Consider the following 27,370-nt stretch of genomic DNA (forward strand, 5'->3'; position numbering starts at 1 on the left):
TCTTGGACACTCGGGTGAAGAGAGGGGCTGAGCTGTCAACTGATCACCACCTGGTGGTGAGTTGGATGCGCTGGCGGAGGAGGAGGTTGGACAGACCGGGCAGACCCAAACGGATTGTGAGGGTCTGTTGGGAACGTCTGGCCGAGCCCTCTGTCAGGGACATCTTCAACTCCCACCTCCGGGAGAGCTTCTCTCAGATCCCGGGGGAGGCGGGGGACAACGAGTCCGAGTGGACCATGTTCTCTGCTTCCATTGTCGACACGGCGACATTGCATGGAGGAAGGGGACAGTACCGTTGGGGTGGCAAACCGGGGTGGTAGTCCCTCTGTTTAAAAAGGGGGACCAGAGAGTGTGTTCCAACTATAGGGGGATCACACTTCACACTTCACGCCATTCTGTGGGGGGCGCTCAGTGAGTATGGAGTCCGGGGCCCTCTATTAAGGGCTGTCCGGTCTCTGTATGATCGGAGCAGGTGTTTGGTTCGCATTGCTGGCAGTAAGTCAGACTTGTTCCCGGTGCATGTTGGACTCCGGCAGGGCTGCCCTTTTTCACCGGTCCTGTTCATAATCATCATTTATGGACAGGATTTCTAAGCGCAGCCATGGGCCGGAGGGGATCCGGTTTGGGAACCTCAGGATTTCATCTCTGCTTTTGGCAGATGATGTGTCCTGTTGGCTTCATCGGACCGGGATCTTCAGCATGTGCTGGGGCGGTTTGAGGCCGAGTGTGACGCGGCAGGGATGAGAATCAGCACCTCCAAGACCGAGGCCATGGTTCTCCACCGGGAAAGGGTGGCATGCCTTCTCCGGATGGGTGGAGAAGTCCTGCCTCAGGTGGAGGAGTTCAAGTATCTCGGGGTCTTGTTCACAGGTGAGGGAACGATGGAGCGGGAGATTGACAGACGGATCGGTGCAGCGTCCGCAGTAATGCGGTCGATGTACCGGACCGTCGTGGTGAAGAAGGAGCTGAGTCGAAAGGCGAAGCTCTCGATTTACCGGTCAATCTACGCACCTCCCCTCACCTATGGTCATGAACTTTGGGTAGTGACCGAAAGGACAAGATCGCGGATACAAGCGGCCGAGATGAGTTTCCTCCGCAGGGTGGCTGGACGCTCCCTTAGAGATAGAGTGAGGAGTTCGGTCACCCGGGAGGAGCTCGGAGTCGAGCCGCTGCTCCTTCAGATTGAGAGGAGTCAGCTGAGGTGGCTTGGGCCTCTGTATCGGATCCTCCTGGACGCCTCCCTAGGGAGGTGTTCCAGGCACGGTTTACGGTGCGGGTCGGGAGCTGTTGACCTCGACTGGGGACATCGTCGGACGGTGGAAGGAATACTTTGAGGATCTCCTCAACCCGACTGACATGCCTTCCACTGAGGAAGCAGAGAGTGGGGACTCTGGGGCGTGCTCATCCATCACCCAAGCCGAGGTCACTGAGGTAGTTCGTAAGCTCCTCAGTGGCACCGGGGGTGGATGAGATTCACCCTCAAGTCTCTGGATGTCGTAGGGCTGTCTTGGTTTACACGCCTGTAGCAAATTATAATGTAATAACGGCTCATAATGTAATAACTTAAATGTAATAAAAGTTCATAATGTAATAATCGGCTCATAATGTAATAAAATCATAAGCGCATAACGTAATAACTGCTTTGCGCATAATGTAATAATGTAATAACTTATTACATTATGAGCCTTAAGCCTGAGTTATGGTTCTGCGTCAAAACGACGCCGTGCCTACGGCGTGTGGTACGCGTCACTGACGCCATCACTGACGCCGTCACTGACCTGCACTTCCTGAAAATTGTAACTACGCGTCGAGGCGACGCAGACCAAACGCAGACGGAGAGGGCTGTGATTGGTTCACTTGGAAGCAACACATTTCCAGTGTCCGGTTTGAAGCAGTCGTGAACTTTCAGCACTCTTTTCTTCGTGTATGTGCGATTTTTTTTGTTTTGTTTTTTTGCACAATAGTTGTCCTTATCTCTTTGATTCACTGTGACTGGAAAAAGTCGGATAAACCATTCAGGAAAAGATCGCGAATTAGCGGTCACGGGGGGAACTGCACCGCGGAGAAATGGAGTGACGGAGAAGTCCGAAGGTTCACGACGGCGTCACGGTGACGGCGTAGTAGGCACGGCGTCGATTTGACGCAGAACCATAATTCAGGCTTTACTGGTGCCGCTCATAATGTAATAACAGCTCATAATGTAATAGTGGCTCATTTTGTGAGAAAACAGCTGCATTATCATAATTTTTTACCTCTTAAAGGTATAAAGCAAACAGCATGGGTTTCAGCGCATTAGTAAAGTAAATTAGTGAAATCACGTATTATGTAATAGTAATTGCATTCTGTCTGATTGTTGCAGGTAAGCAGTGCTATTTGTGAACTCCAAAGTTGAATTAATATCTTTGTTAAACCAAGCCATCCACCTTATCTCTTTAAATATCCGGTGTATTAAGATGTTTGTTAGGATCATGTATGTTTTAGCTGCAGCTGAAGTCTCATGTACAAGCCCTGTGGAGAAAAAAAAGAAAAATAGCTAATCTACCAGTAAAGTACCCCAGTAAATAAAAAATGAACGTTTATTTAATTCTTTATAGTGTTTTCCACTGAGCAAACACCTTATCATCAAGCAAGTTTCCTCTGCTCTACGTTTTTAATTGTTTATCTGTGTCTCTATCAACCAGCAACGGGTAGAGGTTCATCAAGGACCTGTATCAGACTGTATAGGTACATAACACGCTAAAATATAAGCAGATATCCTATCTGTTGAAAATAAATCAATATTTACATTAATCTAGTGATTCTGAAAATTAAAAAAAAAAAAAGGAATCATTTGTCAGTGTGTGACATTGGGGTCCGTGTATCTTTTGGTCATTGGATTTTTCCGTCATGAGTGGGAATCAAAAAACAAAAAACGATTGGTTTATTTGATTTTCCTTTTAAAACAAAAAACAAATATTGAATACACTGCATTTTTTCTTTTTCTGTGTTAATATGATTTAACAAAGATTCAAAATACGCTTTTATTTTCGTTTTCTATTTCATATAAGAAAAATGAAATCCCTAGTCAACAGGAAGGAAAAAACGAACCAAAAACAACCGTTTATTCATATTCGTGCACCGGAAGCTGGCATTTACAACCGAATGAACTTAGTTCTGGATATTTAACAGGCATTCCTGTGACAATTCTCTCCAGGGGAAGTTTGATTTTAATATTTAATTGGTCGGGTTTACGTGACTCGGAAATGGCTCTGTATGCTGCAGTTCGGGTAACCATGGCAACCATAGCGGCGCTGAAACAACAGATTAAGGATTATTTTTTAAAGATTGATTAAGGACTTGTTCCACAGCGGTTTGACGCACAATGACATTTCCTGCACGTTGCAGCATATGTGTCTCCTGCAATGCTCAGAAATGAGCGTCAGAAGATTCTGTGCTCGGCATCATCTGAGGAGAAAAAGGCTACGCAGAGCTGGAGAGCGCTTTGATTCATCATGGCCGAATGACCGGCTATCTGTCTTCACTGGGGGTGCATGCTGGAGAAGGTCGGGTTGGAAGAATTAATTTAGTCCCACGCGTGAGGAATCCACGTGATTATCATTATATGTATAAATTGCACTGCAGCACAAACTTTACCTGACGCCTGAATTCATGGTATGGCTGATGGAGCTCTCTCAGGTTCTTCCAACCCGACCTTCTCCAGCAAGCACCCCCATGTGAAGACAGATAGCCGGTATTGCGGCTTTCCTGTACTTTTAAGAGCCGCTTGAGAGTTTATTGTTAGGTCCTGTATATTTGCATGACGCGCTGCTGACAGAGAAGTAGGCTACGCTGAGTCCGACAGAAGTTTTATGGCGTTTAATGACAAAACTCTGCCACAAACGGCCTTCCGACATGCTTAATGGGTTTTAAACGTGTACACTGCAAACGTGATCGGGGTGATCAGTGTTCAGTACAAAGCTGTCAACAAAAATTAGGCTACGGCTCCCAACTGTCCTAACTGCATGCGAGCGTTACAATAAATTAAAATAACTTTAAAATAAAATTACCACCGCCTACGGGTATGTCAATCAAACTCAACATTTTTCATTATATTTCCTTAACATACAAGCTTTAATTGTTCTTTTGAATGGTATGTTTAGTTTTAGTTCAGTTTAATTTAGTTTTATTTAGTCCATTAGTAAATCAAGACATGCACCACAGTAAAGCTGGATATATAAATAAATGAACCAGAAAAGGTGTAGACTGAAGCCTTAGCTTATATGATGCCTACCCTTTTTTACAATACATCACATCACAACAAATCAAAATAAAATGTATTACACAGATCAATTACAAACAAAAGCATGTGATATAGAGGATTTACAAGAGAAGCTGCTCTTGGTCATAGTTTATATCTATCCATTGCCCTAAGTTTAATTTTTTTTTAAATTTGCGGATAGATGTTTGATTTGGATTCTTTGTTTTCTTTATTCAGATTGTTCCATAAATTGATTCCTTTCACAGAAACACAACGTTCCATCAATTTTGTCCTGCATCTTGGTTTTATAAAATCTCTGTTCCTTTTAAGTTATACTTGCTTTTTCTTTTTTCAAATCTTTTCTGAATGTTGATTGGTAAAGTTTTTTTATGAGCTTTAAACATAATTTTCAGAATATTATAGTCTACTAATTCATGAAATTTAAACAAATTTAACTGAAGGAATAATGGATTTGTTGGATTTCTATATCGTTTTCTACTAGTTATCCTTATGGCTCTTTTTTGCAGAATGAAAATTGACTGAATATGTTTTACAGGCATTTCCCCAAACTTCAACACAGTAGGTCAGATATGGAACAATCAGAGTTTTATATAAAATTTACAATGCTTTGTTGTCCAATGAATCCTTTACTTTGTGTAACAGAGCAATTGTTTTTGATATTCTTATCTTTGTATAATTGATATGTGATTTCCAATTCAAATTCTCATCCAGCATGACACCCAAAAACTTGGTTTCCCTTACTCTATTCATTTCAATACATCTATATTAATTGAAGTGTCCGTTTCTCTTTTTCTGTTACTAAATATCATGAAGTTTGTTTTTTATTTTATTTTATTTTATTTATTTATATAGCGTCTAATACAACAGATGTTGTCTCTTCTTTTTCAAGATTCACTTATAATTTATTTACCTCAAACCATGTTTTTATTCTTTTAAATTCCTTTTTAACCACATTCAACACATATGTTAAATCTTCCCCAGAATAACATAAAGTAGTGTCGTCCGCAAACAAAATACATTTGAGCAGTTTGGAAACATAAACAAAATCATTAATATACAAAATAAACAGTTTTGGCCCAAGAACCGACCCCTGAGGTACGCCACACTTAATAAATTGGGATTTGGGCCTGCACGGGTGTCGCCTTGTTGGGGGGTTCCCTCTCTCCGGGCCCGTCTCCGGTCCCCCCCGCTGCCTCCGCGGCGGGGCGCCCCTCTGGTCTTGGAGGGCCACTTTCGTGGGGGGCGGGTGCGTCTGCCCGCGTCGGTGGCCGGGGCGGCTCTGTCTCTCCGGGCAGGCTGGCCCCCTGCCGGGTGGGGGTCGTTGGCCTGAAGGGTGAGGGCCTCATGGCCGCGTGTCCGGCCCGGACCGGGTGGCCGGGGATTGCCTGGGTCACGGTCCGCCGCCGCGGGATCCCTGGCTGCTTCTTCCCGCGCCGTGGGGGCCCCGCCCGCGGGCCCCCTCGGCCGCCGCCGGGGGGGGGGGGGGGGCCTCGCAGGCGGTGGGTTGCCTCCCTCCTACTTCTCCCCTCTGTGGGGTTGCCGGTGGCCTGGGTTCCGGGCTCTTCCGTGTCGGCCTCTGGTCTCGCGGGTGGCGGAGTTGCTCCCCCCCCTCCCCCACTATAGATACACTTCAGGTGGAGCTTTGTTTGGTTTATTACACACACACACGCACACACACACACACACACACACACACACACACACACACACACACACACACACACACACACACACACACACACATAGTCACTTAGTCACATGCATATACACACACACACACACACACACACACACACACACACACACACACACACACACACACACACACACACACACACACACACACACACACACACGCATGATCATATACATACACACACACACACATAGACATACACACTGGCTTGTTCACCTGCATGCTGGCTTTCTAGTTTTTGGGTTTAGGTAGCGGTAGCGATAGCTTAGCTCAGACTGCGATCAGATCTCAAGATTTAGGTCGATTGCTGTTGTTGTTTTGGTTGGCTCCGTGCCGGTTTCGTGCTTTGTTTGTGGTTTTTTGTTGCAGATTTCCAGTGCTTGACGTGTGTTTCCGTGTGTTCCTGCTTCCTGGATTGGCAGTGGATGTCGTCACCCCCCCCACCCCCAAAAAAAAAAAAATCACTGGGTTTGTATGTGTATATTTATGTATGTGTACGCATATGTATGCATATATATATGTATATATATTAAATATAGTAATAATGCACATATATATACTTTTGGTTTCTACCGTCATGGTATCAATCATTAATACGTGTGCAGACAAGGGGAAAAAATAAAAAAAATAAAATAAATAAATAAATTGTGATTCAGATTTGACATTATTTATCTGCACATACTGCTTTCTATTCTCTAAGTAGCTTGAGACCCATTGATGTGCCACCCGTCTGATACCGTATTTGCTCAGTTTTTTTAGAAGTATGGTATGATTTATGGTATCAAAGGCTTTTTTGAGGTCAACAGAAATACTTACAAAATAATGTCTCATCAATTGCAGTGGAAATTTCTTCAGTTAATTCCATAAGTGCCATTGATGTGGAGCGATTGGTTCTGAATCCATACTGACCATTGTTTAAAATATTGTATCTGTCTATAAATTTATCTAACCTAACTACAAATAATTTCTCGAATATTTTTGAAAATTGTGGAAGCAAGGATACTGGTCTGTAGTTGGAAAAAACATGTTTATCTCCATTTTTATAGAGTGGAATTACTTTGGCTGTTTTCATATTATCAGGAAATATCCCTGTTGAAAATGATCGATTGCAAATATATGTAAATGGTTCAATAACCAATTCAATTATATTCTTTACTAATATCATTTCCATATCTGCACAGTCAGTAGATCCTTTACTTGCACAACTTTTTACAATATTCAGTATTTCTTCTTTTTCTACCTTACCAAGAAAAATGCTATTCACATTATCCATTATTGTGTTTTCATCTGTATTGTCTTTTATTGTTGGTATGTTTGCTGCAAGACTAGGGCCTATGTTTACAAAAAAATCATTAAACTCGCTTACTATTTCAGCTTTGTCATTAATGTCATAGTTATGACAGCGTGTACGGTTCAGTGACAGCTGTCAAGATGGCGCCAGTATGTTTGGCGAGTCGTCGGTCGCATCTACTGAGTTTGTTTTTTGCTTTTGCCCTGTTTGTCTGTGTCTGTTGTCGGGATGTCTCGGCTGTGCTTGCATATGATCGCCAAGCTCTTCTAAACATCCGAGCTTCTGGTGGCATGAAACTTTACATGCTCCGGCATGATTTGGGAGATTGGTCGGCAAACCCTCCTCCCCTGCTGGCAGGTATTCCTGCTCACCTGCGCCGCTCAAATAATGTCCTTCCCGCTAAAAAGCGCCGGAAAAGACGGGGAAAGCGCGGTGGCCTATTGGTAAAAATCAAGGCTTACCTGTCGTCGTCCTGTGTGGCTAATCCTCGCCTCCTGCACAAGGGATACGGTTACTCCTCTGCCGTCAGACGCTCACTGCAGCTCAGAGGACCGCGGACCCGGACTGTCATCCCCTGCCTTTCCCCTGCTGCTCCCGGGCTGATGCTGCCTGGCCGGCTGACGCATCCCGCGCCGCCGTCAGGCTCCGCTCCTTCTGGCCGGCTGACGCATCCCGCGCCGCCGTCAGGCTCCGCTCCTTCTGGCCGGCTGATGCATCCCGCGCCGCCGTCAGGCTCCGCTCCTTCTGGCCGGCTGACGCATCCCGCGCCGCCATCAGGCTCCGCTCCTTCTGGCCGGCTGACGGCGCCTGTTCTGCGCGCCGCCTCTCGGAGTTCGCCGGCGGTCTCTGCTCAACTTGGCCTGGGGTTGGTGACGCCTCCCGGGCAGCTGCGAGCACGCAGAAGTGGCGTTGCCCACACAAACCTCCGCCCGTTAAGACGCGCTGCGGCTTCCACCGGCGCGAGCCCTGATGTCACCATGATTATGGCCTTGATTAATGCTAGATCGCTAGCAAATAAGACCTTCCTGCTGAATGACTTCTTCACATCCCGTGCGCTGGATTTTATGTTTCTGACTGAGACCTGGCTGCATGCTGGTGAGTTTATTCCATTTTCAGAGCTTCTCCCTCCTGACTGTACATTCTTCAGCTCCCCTCGAACCACTGGCAAAGGTGGAGGACTAGCCTGTGTGTTTAAATCCAGCTTTTACTGTCGGCAGATTCCATCTGCCACATACTCCAGCTTTGAGTTGCAGCTCTTTGAAGTAAATTCGTGTCCTCCCTTGCTGTGTGCGGTGGTATATCGTCCACCCAAATATAATAAGGATTTCATCCAGGATTTTGGGAATTTTCTGTCTGGAATTATGGTGGATTACGATCACTTGTTAATTTCTGGTGATCTCAATATCCATGTGTGTTGCGAAACCAGACCTCTGGTTAAAGACTTCTTGGCTCTGATTGACTCTTTTAATCTTGTTCAGTGGGTGTCTGGCTCGACACATGAAAAAGGGCATACTCTTGACCTAGTGTTGTCGTATGGCCTATCTGTCTGTGTCAATGAAATTTGTGACAGTGCCTGTATTTCTGATCATTTGCCTGTTTTATTTTCTGCCACTGTCCCTGGGTCTGTTGTTGCTGCTCGTCCCCCTGCTCGCCGCTCTCGTGCCATAAATTCCAGCACTTCACTGCAGTTTTCTGCAGCTTTTAATGCCTTTATGCATTCCTCCGGTGATGGTTGTGATGCCCTTAGTGCTGAAGAGCTTGTTGCTCTTTTTAATTCTACATGCGCGAACATCTTAGACTCCATTGCTCCCTCAAGGAGCAAGCGCTCCAAGCCACCCTCTGTACTGTGGATGAATGACTCTGTCCGTGCTCTCAGACGCTCGTGTAGGCGTGCTGAGAGAAGATGGAAGAAGGACAAGTTGCATGTTTCTTTTGGGATCCTGAAGGACTGTTTATTGGAGTATCAGAGAGCTATCAAAGCTGCTAAAACTGGTTACATTCGCAACCTTGTCTCCAATAATATCGATAAGCCCAAAGTTCTGTTTAGAGCTCTTGATTGTCTTGTTAACCCTCGTGATACTGCCCCCATTGTACCCACGGCTGCTCTCTGTGATGACTTTTTAAATTTTTTTGTTGACAAAATCTCCTCTCTTCGGGCTGTACCATCCCTAGCAGCTCCTGACCCTTCTGCTCCTCCTACATGCCTAGCTGTTTTTGATCAGTTTGAGCCCATATCACTGTCCTCGCTGTCTGATATTGTTCGTGAGCTACGGCCCACTAACTGCCTCTCGGACAGTATTCCCTCTCGCCTTTTTAAAGAGGTTTTTTCTTCACTTGGTTCTTTTATTCTTTTCTTGATTCATGCCTGTTTTAGCTCAGAGTGCAGCCACTAATCAAAAAGCCAAATCTGGACCCCTCCGTTCTTTCTAACTTCAGGCCCATCTCCAAACTGCCCTTTTTGTCTAAAGTGTTGGAGAAAGTCATTTTTATTCAGTTAAACTCATTTTTAGAAAAGAATGATATTTATGAAAAGTTTCAGTCTGGTTTTAAAACTCGTCATAGCACTGAAACTGCCCTTTTAAGAGTGTTCAACGATCTGGTTTTAACTGTTGATTCTGGTTGTGCTGCTATTCTGGTGACCTTAGATTTGACCGCTGCCTTTGATACCGTTGATCATAGGACCTTGTTGTCACGCTTGGAGAACTCTGTGGGTATCAAAGGTGCGGCTCTCATGCTGCTTCAGTCATACTTGACTGACAGGTCTTTTTCTGTCCACTTGGGTGATTTCTCCTCCAATGTGGCACCTCTTACTTGTGGGGTGCCCCAAGGCTCCATTTTAGGTCCATTATTATTTTCTTTATATATGCTCCCTCTGGGCTCTGTTCTCCGAAAGCATGACGTTTCTTTTCATTGTTTTGCTGATGATGTCCAAATCTACCTTCCTTTAAAGTTAAAGTGCAAGGACTCTCTGCAGCCTCTACTAGCTTGCCTTAAAGACATTAAGGTTTGGATGGCACAAAATTTCTTGAATCTAAATGAAAATAAAACTGAGGTTATTGTGTTTGGGCATCCGGCTGTTTTTAACGACTCTGTTGATGCTCTGGGCCCCCTTGGTTCCAAAATGAATTCTTTTATTAAAAGCCTTGGTGTTATTTTTGATAGTGATTTTAAATTCGATAGACAGATTGGGTCTGTAGTTAAAGGTTCTTTCTTTCAGCTAAGGCTCCTGGCCAAAGTAAAGCCCTACCTATCTCCTAAAGACTTGGAGAGGGTCATTCACGCTTTTATTTCATCACGGCTAGACTATTGCAACTCCTTGTACGTGGGCTTAGACCAGCGTTCTGTGCGACGCCTGCAGCTGGTGCAGAATGCTGCTGCACGACTCCTGACTGGAACTAGAAAGCGTGACCACATTACCCCAGTTCTGGCCTCCCTGCACTGGCTTCCTGTTCATTACAGAATTGATTTTAAGATTCTGCTGCTTGTTTTTAAATCACTGAATGGCTTGGCTCCCCAATACCTTAATGAACTTCTCCACTCTCACACACCAGCCAGAGCTCTGAGGTCGTCAAATCAGTTACTTTTAGACGTCCCGAAATCTAGGCTCAAAACTAGAGGTGACCGAGCTTTTGCGGTGGCCGGCCATAAGCTGTGGAATAGTTTGCCACTAACTGTTAGATCTGCCCAGACCCTAGTGGTTTTTAAGTCTTCTTTGAAAACTTATTTATTTTCTTTGGCTTTTAGTGTGTGACAACTTAGTTCCCCACATCTGTGTGAAGTGATTGTTTTTTATTGTATTTTATTACTATTTTATTGATCATTTTAGTATGTTAGTGATTTTATTGTTTCTACACTGGGTACTGTGTTTTTCTTTTGGTATTGTTTTATTCTCTTGTATGCTGTACAGCACTTTGGTCGACCTCGGTCGTTTTTAAATGTGCTTTATAAATAAAATTGACATTGACATTGACATTGACATTATCTTTCACAAAATAATTTGGAAGAGCTGATTTTATTTGATCATTTTTTATTACACTATTTATTGTTCCCCATGTAGCCTTTATATTGTTTATATTTTTATAAACTCCGCTCCTCAGCACCAGCTCCGCTCCCCAGCACCAGCTCCGCTCCCCAGCACCAGCTCCGCAGCTCCGCAGCTCCGCAGCTCCGCAGCTCCGCAGCTCCGCTCCCCAGCACCAGCTCCGCTCCCCAGCACCAGCTCCGCTCCTCAGCACCAGCTCCGCTCCCCAGCACCAGCTCCGCTCCCCAGCACCAGCTCCGCTCCCCAGCACCAGCTCCGCTCCTCAGCACCAGCTCCGCTCCCCAGCACCAGCTCCGCTCCCCAGCACCAGCTCCGCTCCCCAGCACCAGCTCCGCTCCCCAGCACCAGTTCCGCTCCCCAGCACCAGCTCCGCTCCTCAGCACCAGCTCCGCTCCTCATCAGCGTCCCCCCAGTGTTGCTCCACTGCAGCGGGATGACCAAAGCTCCACACCCACCCGAGGCGTCAGTCAGGGGGGAAAAAGGCCCCAGGGAGAGTCAGACCCAGAACCCGAGGAAAGTCCTGGGCGGCTCAACCCGAGCTCAACCCAAGCGAAGTCTCCGCGCGGAATCTCCGCGTGCAGCTCCGCGTGCTCCGCGTGCAACTCTCTGTAATGCGAGGCTGAGGGGCGCAGGTCGATCCTGCTTTTTATCCTGCTCAGCAGCGCTTTTTTGTTTTTGTGGAATAAACTCAGTTTTTGTGAACTCCTGCGTCTGGGTCTCTCGGGGGCCAGAGAAAATGTAGTTCTGCCGAAATGTTGTTCAGTGGAGGCAGACATTATCTCACTACTAATATGATCTGATAAGAGATTCCTAAATTGATTAATACATAGCTTGGCCCTGGGCTATACATGCCCCCTCTGGCCAGCCGGGGTGCCAGATGGGATGGGGAGGATCCGGCCGGAATAACGTGATCCTTCCACGCGCTACGTCCGGCCGGAGAAACCCCACCCTGTCTGGTGAAAAGAAGCTGCTGCTCACTCCTCAGGTTAAGGAGGAGACCTGAGCTCAGAGCAGGAACTCCCGGGATTGGTAGAGGGAGCAACGCCCAGGGCTGTAGCTTATGGAGGAGCACTGGGTGATAAAATGGGGGGAAAAAAACGGGATAAAAAAAAAACATAGCTTGGACTTTTGTTTCCAATTCGTTAAAAATGGTTTTCTTTGCGATACATAAGGCAGTGAGGACCAAGTGAACCAAGTTAGGTTCCATGTGAATATCTCCCAGGTGACCTAGCATGCATAGTGTGGGGCACACTGGAATTCCTCACAAATCTCCTTCCAGAACCTCTGTACCGGTGTGCAGAACCATAAAGCATGCATATAATTATCAGGAGTGTTCTCTGTGCACTGTGAACAGATATTAGAGGTGACAAAGCCCATCTGGAACATCCTTTGTCCTGTATAGTGTATTCTATGAAGAACTTTGTACTGTATAAGTTGTAAGTGTGGGTTCTTGGTCATAGTGAAAGTATTTAAACATATTTGTGACCAAGAGATCTGGTCGGTGTTGAGAGAGAGATCTGCTTCCCATTTTGAGATCGGAAGAGAGACAGTTATCTATTTTGGACATTAACTCGTAGAGTTTCGATAGCAACTTTGGGGTGTTTAGGTTAAATAATTCTATTATCTTAGCGGGAAGTTGCAGGTCCAATTGGTTGAGTTTATATTTTTTATTTATTATAAGTTGTTGATATTCTAAAAATGTGTTACTGCTAATTCCATATTAAACAGTGAGTGTATTAAAAGGTTATGATTACTACTTATGTTGTAAATACCGTATTCCTTGGTCTCTCCATTGAGTAAAGTTTACCATCTTTTTGTCATTTTTCAGGATGTCTGGGCTGTTCCAGATGGGTGTACGGTCACATGGAAAAAGTGAGACTTTAGCTATTTTAAAGAATTCCCACCAGGCTTTCAGAGTTGAGTCAATATTATCCATCCATCCATCCATCGTCCGCCGCTTTATCCGTTCCCGGGTCGCGGGGGCAGCAGCCTCAGCAGAGATGCCCAGACTTCCTTCACCCCAGACACTTCCTCCAGCTCCTCCGAGGGGAGTCCGAGGCGTTCCCAGGCCAGCCGAGAGACATAGTCTCTCCCTGTGTCCTGGGTCTTCCCCGGGGTCTCCTCCCGGTGGGACATGCCTGGAACACCTCCCTAGGGAGGCGTCCAGGAGGCATCCGGTACAGATGTCCAAGCCACCTCAGCTGACTCCTCTCAATGTGAAGGAGCAGCGGCTCGACTCCGAGCTCCTCCCGGGTGACCGAACTCCTCACCCTATCTCTAAGGGAGCGTCCAGCCACCCAGCGGAGGAAACTCATCTCGGCCGCTTTTATCCGCGATCTTGTCCTTTCGGTCACTACCCAAAGTTCGTGACCATAGGTGAGGGGAGGTGCGTAGATTGACCGGTAAATCGAGAGCTTCGCCTTTCGACTCAGCTCCCTCTTCACCACGACGGACCGGTACATCGACCCCATAACTGCGGACGCTGCACCGATCCGTCTGTCAATCTCCCGCTCCATCGTTCCCTCACTCGTGAACAAGGTCCCGAGATACTTGAACTCCTCCACCTGAGGCAGGACTTCTCCACCCACCCGGAGAAGGCACGCCACCCTTTTCCGATGGAGAACCATGGCCCTCGGTTTTGGAGGTGCTGATTCTCATCCCTGCCGCGTCGCACTCGGCCGCAAACCGCCCCAGCATATGCTGAAGGTCCCGGTCCGATGAAGCCAACAGGACAATATCATCTGCAAAAAGCAGAGATGAAATCCTGAGGTTCCCAAACCGGAACCCCTCCGGCCCCTGGCTGCGCCTAGAAATCCTGTCCATAAAAATTATGAACAGGACCGGTGACAAAGGGCAGCCCTGCCGGAGTCCAACATGCACCGGGAACAAGTCTGACTGACTGCCGGCAATGCGAACCAGACTCCTGCTCCGATCATACAGAGACCGGACAGCCCTTAATAGAGGGCCCCGGACTCCATACTCACCGAGCACCCCCCACAGGATGGCACGAGGGACACGGTCAAATGCCTTCTCCAGATCCACAAAGCACATGTAGACTGGTGGGGCAAATTCCCATGAGCCCTCGAGCACCCTGCGGAGGGTATAGAGCTGGTCCAGTGTTCCACGACCGGGACGAAAACCGCATTGTTCCTCCTGAATCCGAGGTTCAACTATCGGCCGTAATCTCCTCTCCAGTACCCTGGCGTAGACTTTCCCGGGGAGGCTGAGAAGTGTGATCCCCCTGTAGTTGGAACACACTCTCCGGTCCCCCTTTTTAAACAGAGGGACCACCACCCCGGTTTGCCACTCCAGCGGTACTGTCCCCTTCCTCCGCTCAACCAAGACAGCCCTACGACATCCAGAGACTTGAGGTACTCAGGGCGAATCTCATCCACCCCCGGTGCCCTGCCACTGAGGAGCTTATGAACTACCTCAGTGACCTTGGCTTGGGTGATGGATGAGCACGCCCCAGAGTCCCCACTCTCTGCTTCCTCAGTGGAAGGCATGTCAGTCGGGTTGAGGAGATCCTCGAAGTATTCCTTCCACCGTCCGACAATGTCCCCAGTCGAGGTCAACAGCTCCCCACCCACACCGTAAATGGTGCCGGCAGAGTACTGCTTCCCCCTTCTGAGGCGCCAAAACGGTCCTCCAGAATTTCCTCGAGGCCGACCGAAAGTCTTCCTCCATGGCCTCCCCGAACTCCTCCCAGACCCGAGTTTTTGCCTCCAGGACTGCCCGAGCCGAGGCTTGCTTGGCCTGCCGGTACCCATCTACTGCGTCAGGAGTCCCACCGGCCAACATAGCCCGGTAGGACTCCTTCTTCAGTCTGACGGCATCCTGTACTTCCGGTGTCCACCACCGGGTTCTAGGATTGCCGCCACGACAGGCACCGGAGACCTTGCGACCACAACTCTGAGCCGCCGCGTCGACAATGGAGGCAGAGAACATGGTCCACTCGGACTCAATGTCCCCCGCCTCCCCCGGGATCTGAGAGAAGCTCTCTCGGAGGTGGGAGTTGAAGATGTCCCTGACAGAGGGCTCGGCCAGACGTTCCCAACAGACCCTCACAATCCGTTTGGGTCTGCCCGGTCTGTCCAACTTCCTCCTCCGCCAGCGCATCCAACTCATCACCAGGTGGTGATCAGTTGACAGCTCAGCCCCTCTCTTCACCAGAGTGTCCAAGACATGCGGCCGAAGGTCAGATGAAACAACAACAAAGTCGATCATTGACCTCCAGCCTAGGGTGTCCTGGTGCCACGTGCACTGATGGACACCCTTATGCTTGAACATGGTGTTCGTTATGGACAAACTGTGACTAGCACAGAAGTCCAACAACAAAACACTGCTCGGGTTCAGATCGGGGAGGCCGTTCCTCCCAATCACGCCTCTCCAGCTATCACTGTCATTGCCCACGTGAGCGTTGAAGTCCCCCAGTAGAACAATGGAGTCCCCAGTTGGAGCACTATCCAGTACTCCTCCCAGGGACTCCAAGAAGGCCGGGTACTCCGCACTGCTGTTCGGCCCGTAGGCACAAACAACAGTGAGAGACCTTTCCCCGACCCGTAGGCGCAGGGAAGCGACCCTCTCGTTCACCGGGGTGAACTCCAACACATGGCGGCTGGGGGGCTATAACCAAGCCCACACCAGCCCGCCGCCTCTCACCCTGGGCAACTCCAGAGTAGTGGAGGGTCCAGCCCCTTTCAAGGAGCTGGGTTCCAGAGCCCAAGCTATGTGTGGAGGTGAGCCCGACTATCTCTAGCCGGTATCTCTCAACCTCACGCACAAGCTCCGGCTCCTTCCCCCCCCAGCGAGGTGACATTCCATGTCCCCACTGAGAGGGTTTTGGTCCAGGGATTGGGTCGTCGAGGCCCCGCCACGACTGCTACCCACGCCGATCACGCCGATCCGGGCGACGTAACGGTCCTCCGATGTTTCCTCTTCATGACAAGCTTTGTGAACCGCTCTTAGTCTGGCCCGTCACCTAGGACCTGTTTCCCATGGGAGTCCCTACCAGGGGCGAAAGTGCCCCCGACAACATTGCTCCTAGGATCACTCGGGCAACACAAACCCCTCCACCACAGTAAGGTGGCGGTTCAAGGAGGGGGAGTTAATATTAATGCTTTTAAAACATTTAGGATGTTTTAAAAGTATGACATGTATATCAATATTTTTCTGAAATCATCCATTTTGGGCTAGATGGAATAATGTTTGGCTGAGCTACACTCAACTTCTCTTTTATGGCGAGCTTTGGAAATGACATCAAACTTCACTGTCATTACAGTCAGTCCCCTCTGTTAAAAAATTGTAAGCTTCACAATTTAGCACTGGCCATATGTCTACATTGTACAAAAAAAAGTTTTGAGTTGATATGACCAAATGGAGTGAGTGTACAAGTTATGATAAGAGACAAAACTTGACTTGGAGGAAGAAAGGGATCCATAGAGTATTGCTGTGTGTGTGTGTGTGTGTGTGTGTGTGTGTTTGTGTGTGTGTGTGTGTGTGTGTGTGTGTGTGTGTGTGTGTGTGTGTGTGTGTGTGTGTGTGTGTGTGTGTGTGTGTGTGTGTGTGTGTGTGTGATTTATGAGGCAAGTTGTAATTTTTTAGGTTTCATTTTATTATTTAACAACTGCAGTGCTCTCAGTCAATCAGAAATCCGTTAATAATAATCAAGGTGAGGTCTGACACGCTTTTTTTTTACATTTATTAGTGCATGTAGAACAGCGATCATACCATGGTATGATGATGACTAGTTGTGTTAGTGGAGCAGGAAAATAAATGACATTTCTATTTGCAGATCAAGGATGAGGGGGAGCAGGATCCTCGTCTTCCCAAGGAGGATCTGCGAAACTGACTTTAATAATCTGTTGATTTTTGTCTGTTCAAATAAATTGAACTGAACTGAAATGACTAGAAATCTTGGGCTGGAGAACCTGGGACCTGTGAGGGAGACACACATTCAAATACATCCACTGTACTCTGATAAAAGAAAAGCAAGACAAGCAGATGATGATATGCCTCTAAATCAAAAAGTGATTCAGCAAAGGCTGGTCACTCTGTTACCAATCCTGGGAATCGCTTTAGGAACAGCAAACCCTGCAAGAAGAAAACATGACTCGCATACACAACTAAGAAAAGGAACAGCCACAGAATTATTTTACTGCTCATGTAATTTATAGCTACCCCACTTGTGTCTATTGACAGCAGAAACTTCACAAGGCTCTTTCAGGATTACCTTTAAAATAATTAAACTCAACATCCCATATAAACATGTTATATTTATTTTAAATCAGAGGTTAACAATATAATTAATTCAGTGGTAACCAGTGATCTACTGCGTGTTTAAACCAATGTTTTGGCATATTAAAGGAGCTGTATGTAAGAGCAATAATAAAACGAATCATAAAATGACCCCGATATGTCAACATTTAAAAATCATGTTCATTTCAAATACTTATGTCACTGACAACAACACTCAAGCCAGGATATTCCAGTTTAAAAAGAGGAGTTGCAGCCCTCAACTGATGTTTATGTTGAAGCTCCACCCTCCACCTATCTCCCAATCACCAAGTCAGTATTGTTTCTGAAGCTCCACCCTCCACCTATCTCCCAATCACCAAGTCAGTATTGTTTCTGAAGCTCCACCCTCCACCTATCTCCCAATCACCAAGTCAGTATTGTTTCTGAAGCTCCACCCTCCACCTATCTCCCAATCACCAAGTCAGTATTGTTTCTGAAGCTCCACCCTCCACCTATCTCCCAATCACCAAGTCAGTATTGTTTTGGCATCCGAGTTGCCAGCTCGGCTCTAATTATCGCAGCCATGGCAGCCTACGTTCCTGTTGCATTCTGCAGCCTACCTGGCAACCTCTGGTCGGGGGGAGGAGGGGGAGGGTACACGCCGCTCAACAATATTTTGAAAGTGACTGCAGTACCAGTTTTGGCCATTTCTTACAGACGGCTCCTTTAAATGTATGAATTTAAAAATTGAAAAAAAAAAAATCATATCTAACATAAAAAGCGCCTCCGATATAATAACTACACATAATGACTGAAAATTGGTCGGTATTTCATCGCCTTAGCTCAGGATCCAACGGGATCGACGCCACTTGTGGAACTACAGAGGCTCCATAACCCGGAAGTGTGGTTTACAACTGAGTCCTATGGAAGTGTCGCCACTCTGTTTTATCCACTGCTCTGGTACGTCCGAATTAATGCACACTACTGATATTTACTCAAAAGTGTGCCGAGCTTAAGTATACTTTTTAGTATATACTTTTTAGTATGGCATTTCGGACGCACCGTATGTATACATGTCTATGGTGGTATTGACTACATTTCCCTGAGCCTCCCGCCGTGTCCCACGCCTCCCTCCATCGCGCCCACAGAAAGCAGTTTTATTTTGAAAACCAACCGGATTTTCTTGCATTCCAAAAGTCAGACTTCCGGCCCACCAAAATAAAAGATACAGTCAGTCAAATGAATGAAAAAATGAAAAGAATCCAGAGCAGCATATCCTCATATTTTACAGGATCACAACCAAAAATCCAGAGAAAAAATGCGACAGAAGATGAAACAAGATCTGACATTGCTGATGGGATGGAGGACAGCAGCATCTCCCCGGCTGAGGAGAGCTCCCATGTTTTCTGTTAAACTGATATCAGTTCATGTTCAAAATAGGCCTACCGTCTACGTTATGTAGCTTAAGTGTAAGGTTTACGCAAGAAACAAGTTTTCATATAGCCTATACTGTTGGCCCGCTGTTGTGTGGTCATTTTTCTGAATAAAAATATTTCTCAAAATTATCCCCACCTCTGTTTTTTTCACAAATCGCACCCTGTATATGTCATGGATGTATTATATTAACCTGGATACCGGACCGGAAAATGGCCGCCGTTCATTTCAATGGAAGTTGCTCGCCTGTCGCATACGCCGAAAACAGTTCCTGACTTCCGGGTTTACTTCCGCGTTATGGGGCCCATAGAGCATGCGCAGTTGAGTCACCTCCCATGATGCTCTGGGGCCTCCCATCATGCCCCGGGGCAATGACGCGAGTATTAATATAATATGTATTCATATAATATATGAATTAATGTATATTATTACATGAATATTATTACATATATTATTAATGTATTAATATAATTAATGTGAGAGGGTAATTAATAGAGTGTGAGTGTGTCTGGTTGTCTGTTTATATGTGTCCCTGTCAGAGGTGGACAGAGTACTCGACCCCAGTACTTGAGTAAGAGTACAAATACTACTGGTCAAAATTTACTCCGTTACAAGTAAAAGTAGCTCAGTCAAAATATTACTCGAGTAAGAGTAGAAAAGTACTTGCTTTTAAAAGGTACTTAAGTATCCAAAAGTAAATGTTTTTAAATTTACTTTAAGTAAAAGTAAGAGTAAGAGTAAATTTCTTATTTTCCACATCAGTAAATTACTATATTTTTTATAAATTAATTTAAGGATCCTTTAACTCTTATTTCTGAGAATTAACTCTTTGAAACCAGCTGTTGAGTTGTTGAAAGCAGAGAGGTAGTTCTGCTTCGGCAGACACAATAAACAATTGAAAATAAATGTCTGTGGTTTGTCTGTGTCCTCGTTTTTTTCCCGGTCGAACTCAAACATTGAGTTAAGATACGGCCAAGGATTTTGTGAAAGTCCCTGCTCCGAGTCCGGCTCATCATCAGACTCAGACGACTCAGCGGATTGTCTTTCTTCTCCTGACGCAGGCGTAGCCATTGTTGCAGCTCTGTCTTCACTTGTTGCAGCTCTGTCTTGACTTGTTGCAGCTCTGTCTTGACTTGTTGCAGCTCTGTCTTGACTTGTTGCAGCTCTTGTTGCAGCTCTGTCTTGACTTGTTGCGGCTCTGTCTTGACTTGTTGCGGCTCTGTCTTGACTTGTTGCGGCTCTGTCTTGACTTGTTGCGGCTCTGTCTTGACTTGTTGCTGGCTCTGTCTTGACTTGTTGCGGCTCTGTCTTGACTTGTTGCGGCTCTGTCTTCACTTGTTGCGGCTCTGTCTTGACTTGTTGCGGGACTGTCTTGACTTGTTGCGGGACTGTCTTGACTTGTTGCGGCTCTGTCTTGACTTGTTGCGGCTCTGTCTTGACTTGTTGCGGCTCTGTCTTGACTTGTTGCGGCTCTGTCTTGACTTGTTGCGGCTCTGTCTTGACTTGTTGCGGCTCTGTCTTGACTTGTTGCGGCTCTGTCTTGACTTGTTGCGGCTCTGTCTTGACTTGTTGCGGCTCTGTCTTGACTTGTTGCGGCTCTGTCTTGACTTGTTGCGGCTCTGTCTTGACTTGTTGCGGCTCTGTCTTGACTTGTTGCGGCTCTGTCTTGACTTGTTGCGGCTCTGTCTTGACTTGTTGCGGCTCTGTCTTGACTTGTTGCGGCTCTGTCTTGACTTGTTGCGGCTCTGTCTTGACTTGTTGCGGCTCTGTCTTCACTTGTTACGGCTCTGTCTTCACTTGTTACGGCTCTGTCTTGACTTGTTGCGGCTCTGTCTTGACTTGTTGCGGGACTGTCTTGACTTGTTGCGGGACTGTCTTGACTTGTTGCGGCTCTGTCTTGACTTGTTGCGGCTCTGTCTTGACTTGTTGCGGCTCTGTCTTGACTTGTTGCGGCTCTGTCTTGACTTGTTGCGGCTCTGTCTTGACTTGTTGCGGCTCTGTCTTGACTTGTTGCGGCTCTGTCTTGACTTGTTGCGGCTCTGTCTTGACTTGTTGCGGCTCTGTCTTGACTTGTTGCGGGACTGTCTTGACTTGTTGCGGGACTGTCTTGACTTGTTGCGGCTCTGTCTTGACTTGTTGCGGCTCTGTCTTGACTTGTTGCGGGACTGTCTTGACTTGTTGCGGCTCTGTCTTGACTTGTTGCAGCTCTGTCTTGACTTGTTGCAGCTCTGTCTTGACTTGTTGCGGCTCTGTCTTGACTTGTTGCGGGACTGTCTTGACTTGTTGCGGCTCTGTCTTGACTTGTTGCAGCTCTGTCTTGACTTGTTGCAGCTCTGTCTTGACTTGTTGCAGCTCTGTCTTGACTTGTTGCAGCTCTGTCTTGACTTGTTGCAGCTCTGTCTTGACTTGTTGCGGCTCTGTCTTGACTTGTTGCGGCTCTGTCTTGACTTGTTGCGGCTCTGTCTTGACTTGTTGCGGCTCTGTCTTCACTTGTTACAGCTCTGTCTTGACTTGTTGCGGCTCTGTCTTGACTTGTTGCGGGACTGTCTTGACTTGTTGCGGGACTGTCTTGACTTGTTGCGGCTCTGTCTTGACTTGTTGCGGCTCTGTCTTGACTTGTTGCGGGACTGTCTTGACTTGTTGCGGCTCTGTCTTGACTTGAGAGCGTGCACTGTGATAGGTCTCCTCCTTTGACAAAAACAGCTTGTGTCCAATAGGATTTTAGGGAAGAAGAAAAAAGAGCAGACCTGAAAGTAACGAGTACTTTTCAGCCTTCCTAGAAATTTACTCAAGTAAAAGTAAAAATATTTGTCTTGGAAATGTATTCAAGTAAGAGTAATAAGTACCAAAGAAATCTAATACTCAAGTAAAGTACAAATCCTCACTATATGTACTTAAGTACAGTACTCAAGTAAATTTACTCTGTTACTGTACACCACTGGTCCCTGTGATGGACTGGCGACCTGTCCAGGGTGTAACCCCTGCCTCTCGCCTGTAATGAGCTGGGATAGGCTCCAGCAGACCCCCGTGACCCTGCAAAGGATAAAGCGGGTATAGATAATGGATGGATGGATGGATAATTATATAATATGTATTAATATAATACATCCATGGAGTGCACGGACACAGCCGTGACGTCACGCCCAGAAAGAGACTTTTCTTTGACTTTTCTGGCCGTTAGAAAACATTTTTGACGGATATAAAGTCCATGACTTAAAAATATAGAATACAAAGATTGGTAATTGCCGGTGATTACAGCTGGAGGTGTTCTGTGAACAGTTTTAGAGGCTTCTCTTTTACTGTTGCAGTCTATAGGAAAAAAGCTTTTTGGGCCCCATGGGATTTTTTGTTGCAGTACCGCGGCTGGCCACTGGGAAAAATCGGCGTGCCTGCTGAGTGCGAGACCGGGGGCCTCATATATGTCTATGGTGGTATTGACTACATTTCCCAGAACCTCCCGCGGTGTCCCACGCCTCCCTCTCAGGGCCACGCCCCCTCAAGCCAGGCCACGCCTCCCTCTCATGCTCCCTCTCCCCAAGACCACGCCCCCTCATCCAGGCCACGCCCCCTCTCCTCCTCCCTCTCCGGGCCGCGAGTTAGTAGTCGCAAGATGGCTGATGTCGCTTGAAGTAACGTTACCCACTGCAACATGAAGTCGTAAGTGTGGAAGACAGCGAGGGAGGCACCATCGGGCTTTTCTTTTTGTTTTTCTTTTAGTTCCTTTCATTTCCTTTGGTTTCACATCCATCTCAGCCCGCGTCGACGCCGGGACCTGCCCGCTAGCCGCTAGCCCCGTTAGCCACCAGCAGTCCAACTAGCCAGTCCGCCGGCACGGTGCCTCGTAGTTTCTTACCAACTTACATTCTTTTTACATTTGACCCCGAAACCAACCCGTTACACTACTGCTGCATTTTCCAGGCGGTATTGGCAAGAATAGGTGACAGTAGAAGACATAGCTGCGCTGAAAGCCCCGGTTCTCCTCCGTAGCGTGATGTCCGCGGACCGGCCATCCAGCCCGGGGATCGCTGTCTAATACGCAGTAAATCATCCGTTCCTGAGCGGCGATCAGCGGGATTAATAGCAGACATCTCAGCAATATCCAGCCCCGAGCTTCCTCCCCGTCCCCCGCCACCACCCGGGTGTTTGAAGGCTCGCGTATTCCCAGCGAATGATGAGTAATAATGTGTAGAGAGTAGCAGCCTGGCCTTCTGCTGCTCCATTAGAACCTCCGGGGAGGGATGGACGCTAGACTCGGTCAAAAGCACCAAAACTGAACATTACTTTCCTCCATCACCTTTAATCTCCATTATCTGACTCGGATGTGCAGCTTGTGCAGCGGGGACTGGTTTCTCTAGCCCGATCATCGCAGGATAAGTTTGATTTTAACTCCAGTTCAGTCACTAAAGCCCAGTTAGCAGCGCTGCAGCCCGGCTCCACCACGGCGTACAGGACGTGCTCGGACCCGGCTCCCGGCCACACACACCGGCTCAACAACACCATCATGGGGGTGCAGGGCTTCCAGGAGTACCTGGAGAAGCGGTGCCCCGGGGCCGCGGTCCCGGTGGACCTGCTGAAGCTGTCCCGGACCGCGGCCCGCCAGGTCCCGGTCCCCCCGCACCACCACCACCACCATCACCACCACCACCACCACCCCGGGCCCGGGCCCATGCCTCCCCCGCCCACCAGGATCCTGGTGGACGCAGACTCCAGCCTGCAGCGCCTGTACGGCGGCTACCAGACGGACTGGGTGTGCGGGGGCGAGTGGAACGCCATGCTGGGCTACCTGGCCGCCCTGTCGCAGGCCTGCCTGTACCAGGGCGGCCTGGAGCTGGTCGTGGTGTTCAACGGCACCCTGGGGAAGGAGCGCTGGCCCGACTGGGCCCGGCGGGTGCAGGGCCAGAGACAGACGGCGCAGCTGATCGTGAACCACGTGAGCAGCAAGGCGACCCCCCCGCCCCGGGCCTGGTTCCTGCCCCCCACCTGCCTGGGCCACTGCGTCCGCCTCGCCATGTTCCGCTTCCGAGTGAGGGTGAGGAAAACACACTCCTGCACGGTTCCTACATCCTGGAAAGGGCTTGAGTTTCAATGTTGTGTTTTCAAGGCCTGAAAAGTAGTGCTTGGATTTTAGTTTGAAGTGCTTGAAATTAAAACCCTGTGTCTTTCACAAAATTGGGATCAGACTGTATACAGGACTGTCTCAGAAAATTAGAATATTGTGATAAAGTTCTTTATTTTCTGTAATGCAATTAAAAAACAAAACAAAAATGTCATACATTCTGGATTCATTACAAATTGGGGTTGCCACCTTTCAGAAATAGAAAAAATGGACATCCCCAAAACTTCTAAACTGAATAGAAATGTATTTATTTTATATGAAAAAACGAAATGCTTTGATTTAAAGTGCTTTAATAGCATTGAACTTGCACGACTGTACAGACAGCCAACCATATAGCAACTGAAATAGCTCCTGTGCTGTGTACGTCCACATCAGCCAGGGTGTAGAATAAAGCTACAGGTGAAGGTCAGAAAATTAGAATATGGTGTAAAAGTTAATCTATTTCAATAATTCAACTTAAAAGGTGAAACTAATACCTTACATAGTCTCATTACATGCAAAGCAAGATATGTTAAACCTTTATTTCTTATAATTTTGATGATTGGATTGTTTATTGATTTCATAAAATATTCAATTTTTTTTAGATTTTTTTATTTGGGGTTTTCATAAACTGTGAGCCATAATCATCAAAATTATAACAAATAAAGGCTTGAAATATCTCACTTTGAATGTAGTGGGTTTCACCTTTAGTTGAATATTATTATGAATGAAGTTTTGCAATATATTAAAAAATCCGACCTTCACCTGTATATTATGACATCAATAAATAAGAGCATAATATATGTCCGTATTGGTTCAATATAGAACGCAACTTTTTATTCCCATTTATGTAACAATTCCGTATTTCAAGGGACGGGTGGCAACCCTATTACAAATCAACTGAAATATTGCCTTTTATTATTTTAATATTGCTGATTATGGTTTACAGTTTAAGATTAAGATTCCCAGAATATTCTAATTTTTTGAGATAGGATATTTGAGTTTTCTTAAACTGTAAGTCATGATCAGCAATATTAAAATAATAAAAGGCTTGCAATATTTCAGTTGATTTGTAATGAATCCAGAATGTATGACATTTTTGTTTTTGAAATTGCATTACAGAAAATCACAATATTCTAATTTTCTGAGACAGTCCTGTAGTTTAGTTATTACAAGGAGAAATAAAATCCAGGGTTCCTACACATTTTTCAAGGTCAAATTCAAGCACTTTCAAGGGTCATTTTCAAAATCTTCAAGCACCTTATCGCTGGGGTAAAATATCTACAGGAATATGTATACTCAGAATTATTTTTTCCGCTTTTTATCACAATTATGTACATTGTATCGTGTTGTAAACATCTAGTTATGTTTCATCTTACTGATTTTCAGGGTTCCTACGGGGGGTGGAAATCCTTGAAAGTGCTTGAATTGCAATGGGGTGTTTTCAAGGCCTGAAAAGTGCTTGCATTTTAGTTTAAGTGCTTCAAATTACAACTCTGTGTCTTTCACAAAATTGGGATCAGACTGTATAGTTTAGTTATTACAAGGAGAAATAAAATCAGTAAGATGAAACATCACTAGATGTTTACAGCACGATACAATGTACATAATTGTGATAAAAAGCGGAAAAAATAATTCTGAGTATATATATTCCTGTAGATATTTTACCCCAGCAATAAGGTGCTTGAAGATTTTGAAAATGACCCTTGAAAGTGCTTGAATTTGAACTTGAAAAATGTGTAGGAACCCTGCTTATGGCTATGTGAACTTGCTTTATTCTGGTTCTTTAGCGCTGTTCAGATTTCTTCCCCCAAGCTGTTGCTCTGATGAACTCTCACAACTAATAGAGTCTCTCTGAAATCAATCACTGTGCAGTAATAACAATAACTATAATAACACTATCATATTATACTGTAACAAGGCACCTTCCAATAATAATCATATCTACCTCATTCTGCTGCACCTTTCACTTTTTAAAAATTGTATATATGTTAATAAGTGCCACATTTGTTTATTACTGTTTGCCACTTTTTAAATCTGGGTACAGTGAGCAAAATAACTGGAGTCAGATTCCTTGTCGGGCATGCTCAAACCTGACCAATAAAGCTGATTCTGATTGTCTTAATGCTACACGGCCAGGTAGCGGCTCACATCCCTCGCTGCCTTTTTCCCACCAGTTGGGGGTAATTTTATTTAACAAGGCAAGGCAAGTTTATTTGTATAGCACAATTAAACACAAGGTAATTCAAAGTGCTTTACATCAACATTAAAAGCAGCATGACACAATTAAACAGTAAATAACAAATAAAATGAAGTAAAATTATAAGAAAAGAGTCAAAATAATAAGCACCGGTTGTTAAAAGTAAGGGCAGTAGAGTATAGCAGGTTAATTTCATTCTTACAATGGCAAGAATTGCGTTTCTATACGGTCAAAACGTACAAAGACCGGGTCAAATACAGTATTACAAAAGTAATCTGTAACAATTCGTACGGTGAATTAAACCAATTTGACAATTCTATGCCACAATGCCTGTTTCCAGGTCTTATTGCAGGTCTATAACAGATTTAAGCACATAGATTATCCAGGTCGAGACTCATTGTTTAGCGTTTTTTACAACTACAGACCCAGTTTGTACAACAGGTGGTTTTACGTTGGCTGAGCAACAACCACCATATCTCTTCCATTACGCGCTGCCTTTCTGCTCCCTGCTTGTCCGGGCTTTTGGCATTGTTTACTCTGGTGCGCTTGCTTATTTAGCAAACTTCTTTTATAATCTGACTGCTTGAATTATTCATTTAGTTAACTCCGAGCTGGTCATGTGTGCAGCTTTTGTGTGTTTTGCATATACATTTTTCTGTTTTAACTGGATTTCAGTTTCACTGTTTGGCACTATATATATATATATATATATATATATATATATATATATATATATCAATAGTGTTTTAAACGTTTTCTTATTGTTATAAAACATTTGTTCCTTTTTTGATAGAAAAGGTTTGATTACCAAATCTTTTAACAATTTAAAAAAGCTATTATTGTAATTATTACATTTGTAGATGTATTATTTGTCAAATGTATTGACTTTCACTAAAAACTTGATTTGAATGATTGTGTAAATGTTGATATATTTACAAATATGTGCATCAACTTTAATTTTAAATGAACTTTTGGAATTCATTTGGATCCATTAAGGAAAGAGCAATTCCTAGTCTGTTAAAGAAGCTAAATGAAACACATGTATTAGTATATACACAGAAGTCAACCTGGTGGTTAATTTTAATTTCTTCAGAATAGACACTAGCAGTGATGGTGG

General features: G+C 45.8%; 1 protein-coding gene and 1 long non-coding RNA gene across 2 annotated transcripts in view; one reads left to right on the top strand and one right to left on the bottom strand.

The window, feature by feature from the left end:
- Nucleotides 1-27,370, bottom strand: part of LOC133456638 (uncharacterized) — a 219,415-nt gene that overhangs the window by 51,234 nt on the left and 140,811 nt on the right. The window lies entirely within an intron of this gene.
- Nucleotides 22,549-27,370, top strand: part of fam120c (family with sequence similarity 120 member C) — a 100,567-nt gene continuing 95,745 nt past the window's right edge. The window contains exon 1 of the mRNA XM_061735147.1: nucleotides 22,549-23,987. Coding sequence (XP_061591131.1) covers nucleotides 23,460-23,987 — 528 coding nt within the window. The 5' untranslated portion in view covers nucleotides 22,549-23,459. The remainder of the gene's footprint in view (nucleotides 23,988-27,370) is intronic.

The sequence above is a fragment of the Cololabis saira genome, chromosome 12 (assembly GCF_033807715.1).
Source record: "Cololabis saira isolate AMF1-May2022 chromosome 12, fColSai1.1, whole genome shotgun sequence".
NCBI classification, from domain to species: Eukaryota; Metazoa; Chordata; class Actinopteri; order Beloniformes; family Belonidae; genus Cololabis; species Cololabis saira.